General features: G+C 39.6%; 1 protein-coding gene across 1 annotated transcript; it reads left to right on the top strand.

The window, feature by feature from the left end:
* Positions 1 to 1,341: 1,341 nt before the first annotated feature.
* On the top strand, positions 1,342 to 5,235 carry LOC140923562 (uncharacterized). Its single transcript, XM_073373636.1, has 4 exons — positions 1,342 to 1,388; positions 1,599 to 2,544; positions 4,278 to 4,400; positions 4,915 to 5,235. Exons 1-4 carry the CDS (start codon positions 1,342 to 1,344, stop codon positions 5,233 to 5,235), a joined length of 1,437 nt encoding a protein of 478 aa, XP_073229737.1.
* Positions 5,236 to 7,207: the final 1,972 nt, after the last annotated feature.

Raw genomic sequence — 7,207 nt, forward strand, 5'->3', positions numbered from 1 at the left:
GAAGCGATGTACAAAAAGGTAAATCTTTTTTATTTATACTTGGCTTATATCTACCTTATTGTAAAGTTAATGAAGTATATTCCGTGAAAGTCTTTTTGATGCAGTTCTTCTTAATTCTTCAATAGCATATAAACTTTTTGATTAACTGTCTATTAAAGGAAAAGTGTTTATATTCGAGGCGGCCCAATGGCGTGGATTGGATGGGTCGTATTAATCTTAAAATCGTCATCCTCATCATTACGGTCTTTAACGACGAGACGGCAACGAGATTGAATTTGCGTTCTTTTAGTCTTAGTTCTTTTAGTCGATTATTCCTACCCACTTACTTTGTCAAATGTAGGCGAACCCTCCTGGAGTTGAATTCCTAGGCACCATATCCAAGTTCAGAAAGAGAAATTAAATTTCGTCGTTGCTTGTTTACGTCCTCCATAAAACAGGAAATTAGGCATCTTCACGTCGTAGTCGTGCAAAAATGGGAAAAGAAATGTACAAACAAGTGTGATGTACTTGCAAAGTTGCTGTTTTACTAATAAAACCTACTGTTTTTTTGACGTTCTCGTTGCCGTCTGCGTCGTTGGATGTTTAAAAAGTCCCTATCATCATCATCATCATCATCATCATCATCATCATCATCATCATCATCATCATCATCATCATCATCATTGTCATCACTATCATCCTTATCTTCTATATATTTGCCTTATTGGCATTGGCTTAATTGCACTAACATTGTCATAACAACCAGGAATTTATTAGCCATGCAAATAGCACGTTTTGATATTTTTTATAATCCTGATATCACATTGGCAGTAAAGGTGTAATACTTCTTGAGATTTTTCTTCGTACTTTTTCGCAGTAACCATCCGTGCGATAGTGGGCATCCGCGTTCTCAACAAGACTTCTGAGGAGTACTGGTTCCTAATGAAATTCAAGTTGTCCCTATTGGGTGAAAATCCGGCCATGAAAGAGCAAAACATAATGACAGACTACTTTCTAGTTCGACTCCAGATTGCCTCAAGGTAAAAGTAGTTGAAACTTACCAAAGCTAATTTTTTACCCGCAGACTCATTTTTTCACAGTTATTCAGAACAACACCATAAAACGTGAAAAGAAATCTTCGACGGCTTTTAGGATGTAGAGTTCCGAAATTTCATCTATTGACGGTGTAGGTACAACTGTGATTCTCCTCGTCTCGTGTAAGGGATTCCGGATTTCGGTATCCGGGACATTTTTGCTTGTGAAATCTGGAATCCAGGGCTTTGGAATCTGGCATACAACTCAAGGAATCCGGAATCCCACTAAGGATTGAAATCCGGCTGATCCAAGTTCCACTGACAAACAATGGGATCCAGTTCCTGGAATCCGGAATTCACAGCGTGGAATCTTCAGTGCACGTTCCTAGTGAATTTTTTTCCTAGTGTGAATTTCCTACGATCGCCGGGTTGAATCGCTCGCCCAGAAAACTGCCTGAAACAAACTAAAGTGACAACTGTCCTTTCAAATAGATTTTGATTTATTTTAAAATCGTCTTTTTTGAAACATCACTCACACTCCATTGCTTTCTCCTTGGCTGACTTGTTACTCATTTTTTATTTTAGGCCAACGAGCCCCCCAAGAAACAAAACCAGCGAGTCATTTGAAGTTTTCAGGCCTCGAGACATTCGTCCCGATCTTCTCCGTGAAGTATACAGCATTTTAGAGCAACTACTCCCAGCTGTGCAACGAAACCTGTACGAAGATGTTGACGGACAGAAAGCGGCAGATTCGAATTCACCCGATTATGAAGAATCTCCTTTGCTTCCTTGCTCTGTTAAAATGCACCAACAGGCAGTCACATCAGACGAGAACGTAGTTCTTATTAGGAATCATTTTGACCGCGCAGATTTTGTCAACTTGTCCTCCGAAATTGATTTAGATTTGAAATACTCTGATTCGGCGTTCATTAACAAGAGCAATGGAATGATCACAGAGAGCCGTGCTTATTTTTCAGAAGAGTTGAATTTCGGGGAACCAATTCATGGTAATAGCAGTTCTGATGTCAGATCTTTGAAAGTAGCTATGAAAAGCCTGGTTACTATCATTGAATTACCAAACTACTTCGAACAGGCGGAATCCGAAAGAGTAAAAGTCCACCTTTTCACAGGCCTCTCTCTTCCTAAGTCTAAGAGCACTTTTTCTGTTAAGGAAACTCGAAAAGTGCAAACAGGCCAAGTGGTTTCTAATTTAACCCTAACACCATCGGAGAATCCTTTGGTCAACCAAACGTACAATTCAACCAACTCGTCGAGCATTCTTCTTACACGATCCCGACGATCGACGAACTTAGCGTTCGATTCCTCTTCCACACTGTTTCAAAAGAGGATACTCGGGATAAACGTAAAGGCCATCGCAAAGTATAAGGTACAAGAAGGCGTCAAAGTGAGGGAGACTGTCGTTCTTCATATTGGAAGATTTGACACAAAATTAATTGACGAGGAGTACACATGGAGTCAATTACAGTGGCAACAACCTTCTCGTAGCTCATATTCTTGGAGCAAAACCATAGTAAGTGCATGTTCTCTTTCTTGGTATACTGTCATTAAGAGGATATTAACTAAGTTGTCTTTCAAAATTTAGCCAGTACTAGTCAATCCTCAAAGATAATTAGTCGCGCGCGTGACTTACTATCAAGACAATTTTGGCAAGGAATTTTGATATGTAATAGACGATTCTTTCCACTGGTCAAGAGAAGATAAACCTCTCTTGACTATGGTTCAATACTAGACAAAAGATTGCTTCACTGTCAGGTTGGAAGAGTCTAATGGTCGCTGGTACGTTATGAGCTACAGATAGTTGATCTCCATCGAGGAAAATTTTGTGCGTATTCTTGCATTTGTTCTGTTCAGTTTTCAGTGTAGTCAGTTATTCGATTATTTCGTCTTCGGGTAACCGTGAACGATTTCTCCATTTCCTTGTGTTCACCAAAGCCAAAATAACTAGGCTGCCTCGCCTCTGCCTGAAAACCAGGTGGCCAGTATGTATTGGGGCAACATATTATTACCTCACTAAGATAGAGGGGCCAATAACTAAAATCAACCAATCAGATTGCTCCAATAACGGTCTAATGTTTCCTAAGTATTGGACCAGGCGAGTTGTAGCACTGAAATAACTTGACATAATTGCATTCTTCCTCCCAAATTGCTTTTTATCCATTCTAGTGAATCTTTTCTGATTCGAAAGTTACTTTCAAGTTTTTGCAATAAGATCTCGTGTGACCAAGAGAGAATTCTCTTGAGGTGACACACTGTTAAAGGGTTTCTAAAAGTCCACAAAAGCCGCCACCAAAACGCTGCCTTTCTCCATACCTCTAATTAAGAGTTCCGGGGAGTACCCTCGTCTATAAGCCCATTGCTTGTCAGTAATCAGCTTATTGGCCTCCAAAACATGCTGCACCAGACTGAAATTAATTTCCGCTTCGAAAATTTTACTCGGACCGCTCAGAACAGAGACTGATTTATATATAATAGCCACAGTCTGTCTCGTCCCATAATTTTTATAAAAGGGTAATTTAAAAGTGTAGCCATTGTTTTAGTCTGAAAACTTGTAAAAGTTTTATTATATAGGCCCCTCTGGTGTTAGTAGTCTTGCCGTCTTCCACGAGGAGAAAACTACGCTTCGTTCGGTACTGTAGCTGACGCAATAGTATTTCCTCCAGCCATAGAAAATGTTTTAGTAGAAAGCTGGTAGAAAGGGACGGCTCAGTAGCCATAAAGTCAATTGTACAGTAGAAACCACCGCGACTAAGAACCTGGTTTTTTAAAAGGTTACTCTAAGCAATACATAGGAAGGTCAAATACAGAAACGGAACAAGATTTAATCCTGGTTTTTAAAGCCTGTTAGGCTAAAATTTACAAGTTAGGCCCCCTGTATACAAGAACCTTTTTATCCTAAAATTTGAAACGGGCTCTTATTTTCTAAAATATATATAAAAAAATTTACACTTTGGCAAATAAGATAAGTCAACATTCAGAATCCTCTTTGAAGACATAGGTGTCTTAACACTCCAACTGCAATGTAATGGTATGCAGATTTTATATAAGGAATAAGCTGAATATACCATGCACTAAATACTCCTTAGCTTTAATGTATTGTTTTCTTCAGAAAATAAGAATCTATTCATCAAGAACCTACGATTTACCATTTATGTAAGAACCTGTTACTGCAATCAAGCCCTTTGTTACTAAACGTGAATTACTAAGTGTGCTTAACGCATTTGCGTTTATTTTTTCTCATCTCAGGACATTGGAATTCCTGTATTTGCCTTCAGCCTTGGGGCATCCTTCAGCCTAGACTTTAAAACCGGTTATTCAGTATCGTATCCTAATTCACTGAGCTCCTCAAACATTAAGTTTGCTGCGCAGGTAAATCATCTATTTTTCTGCTTGTACTGGACTACTCATAGCTTAGTGGGCCCCATTGTTAAGAAAGACGAAAAGTTAACAGTGATCTTTATCCCTCTCATTGAAAATTATTTTGAAATACTAAAATACAACTGCCGATCACACCACCATTTCACGACTGTGGCCAATTAAGAGCAGTGTACCACATAAATTAATAGCGGCGCGGCCATTTCTAGACGCCTTACGACCTACTTAGCAAGAGCCAATTTTGCTCTGAATCCTCCCAAAACTAGGTGGTTGTTGCGGCAGTAGGTAATCAAACTTTAGAACACTGTACTTTACCAGTAAAGTAGGGAATTCCATCCAAGTATTTTAGGCTGCTCAGAAGGTGAACTCAAAATCGGCGGGCGAGAAGTCAAGTTAACGATAATCAAAGTCATTTGATCATTTCATTGCCTTTGTGATTTTTGGACCAAGACAAAATCTCTGGCAACAATTTTCTTCTTTAATTAATGACTGTTGATTTCGTCTTCAGATTAGGCCTTATGCCGAAGCCACAGCTAGCATTCAAGGATACCTCTCTGTACTTTATGTAATCAGGGCCGGTGTGTCCGGAGATGGGACCATAGTTGATGTTGGTTTGCCTATGACACTCTCCTTACAAGTACACCCCTATAACCAGTGGTGTGCGACTGTGTCTGCCGACCTGACAGCATTGAAGCTGACTGCTCGTGTTTACTATCAGTGGTGTTGGTTCCTTGGTTGTGGTTCACGTAACACTCTTTTTAGACTGGGGTCATGGAGTGCAATTAGCTGGAACAGGAACCTCATACAGCACTGTGGTTATCCCGTATGAGTGAATTTTTTCACCATTGTTGATATGCTTAAGGAGCTGATTATTCATAAGCAGAAAGACCGGCAAATGGGGGGCATGGGGTGGGATAAATTAGTTTTGTGTCCCCTTGAGGGTGAAACAGAAAACTCTTTATAAGTCTAGGCAAAAAAGTACCGCTAAGCATCATAACCAGTATGGTTTCTAAAAGTCTATTATGACAGAACGCGGTAACAAATCCAAGGTTCTTAAATTCGAGTAAAGATAAACATTGAATCCTTCAAGGTTATGTATAAGTGGAAAAGGGCCGATTTCATTCTGTAATTTCTTTGTCTGGGGATATCTAGTGGTGGTTCGGTCAAACCTGAACTAGCGTCTAAAACCTAAAGCTATAACCAAAACCAAGTAAAAGTTACAAAATGGCGCAAAATTCCTGGAATTCCAGCGCTTAAAACACTGTGAACTACCCCTCAAAATTCTGGAAATTTTAAAGAATTTTACTGGCACTCATGCCTTCGGACCCCTCTAAATACTCAGATTCTCGGAGGTCATACATTTATAATTCTTAACCCTTCTTGTAAATAAATCCAAGATCCGCCCTAGTTTGTATTGGACTGAGCTGGCGCAAATTTAGCTTTGTGAAGTGTTGCTAAAGATACTTTAATTACTAGAGCGGTTTTCATTTGAGTGTCGAAAAGTAATTGGTTTTGCACTTTCTACACGATGCGATTGGCTTAAAAGATTGGCGCCACCTTTTCATCCAATCAGAAGTAAAACCAAAGCCAATCGTGACGCGCTCGCATGCATTTTCCCGCGCTTTGCGTCAGCCACATGTAATTACTTCGAGTTTTGATTGGTTCAATGTATTGTCTGTGTCCTATGTGATTGGCCAGAGTAATTACTTTGGTTTTGGTTTTACGACACTCAAACGAAAACCACTCTAACAATCTTTTCATGTATAGAATTATAAAATTATAATTGTTAATTATAATTAAGGCTTGGCTTGAAAAAGAGCATATCGAACATGGGAATTTAAAGGCCTTAGTTTGTACATTGCATCATTACGTCGAATTATGCATTGGTTTCTCTTTCCCGTTACGTCATGCCTACAGACAAAAGGTTTTATTTCAGTTTTGTAGGAGTGACGTCATACCTACAGACAATAGTTTTTACAACCGTAGGAGTGACGTTATTTTGCAGACAATAGTTTTACACACGTGGATACACGTGTTTAAATGAATAAACTCACCGCATCTCTCATCCATGTTTTTAATATGAATATAATAGGTCAGTTTCCAATTTTCAAAGTTAGCTCCCTGAATCTTTATGCGAATTTCATTTGTTTTATACCCTGTCAGCCATGGAGCCAAATACCAATTTGAACAATTTGAAACTAGTCTACTGCCTTCGCGGCCCTCAGTGCATAGTCTGAAATGTCATCCATCCATCTCTTCGCACCATCCCCAAACGGGCGGCAAGGCGAGAGAGAACGTCTGAGTTTCTAGCGTTGTAATGTCGCCCCCGTAATGTCACAGACTTTTGCGAAAAAGCAAGGTAAGTCGACGCTGCTGGGAATTCAGACGTGTCTCTCGCCTTGTCGCCCGTTGGGGTATAGGACGAAGAGACGGATGACTTTTCAGACTACAGCATGTACATTCTATCACCTCCTAGCGCTGTTTTTCGCTGTAAACCGGGAACATTGCGGAGCTCCTTGCTTACACCGGGATTCAGAAAAGCGGTTTTATGTCTGGTGATGACACGTTCAGAGTTAACGCAAAACTCAGTTAGTATTAATACCTGTATGTAGTCTATCGATGTATTCATTACGAGCGTCCCCTTTACAGTTTTCGGCTTTCGCTCGAAAAGGGAACAATCTTTTTTCGTTTGCTTTTATGAATTAGCTTAGAACAACATTTAGAGCTAGAGAGAAATAATGTTCAGTAAATAAAGGAAATGTTCAATTGTGTTTAAATCAGTAAAAGCGAATGGTTTAGTT

The sequence above is a fragment of the Porites lutea genome, chromosome 13, assembly GCF_958299795.1.
Source record: "Porites lutea chromosome 13, jaPorLute2.1, whole genome shotgun sequence".
NCBI lineage: Eukaryota > Metazoa > Cnidaria > Anthozoa > Scleractinia > Poritidae > Porites > Porites lutea.

Excerpts from the sequence above, each read along its gene's own strand:
- LOC140923562 (XM_073373636.1), top strand. The coding sequence starts at position 1,342 with ATGGGATCCAGTTCCTGGAATCCGGAATTCACAGCGTGGAATCTTCA. Across the intron at positions 1,389-1,598 it reads TTCACAGCGTGGAATCTTCA|GCCAACGAGCCCCCCAAGAA; the intron begins GTGCACGTTCCT and ends TTTTTATTTTAG. Across the intron at positions 4,401-4,914 it reads ACATTAAGTTTGCTGCGCAG|ATTAGGCCTTATGCCGAAGC; the intron begins GTAAATCATCTA and ends TTTCGTCTTCAG.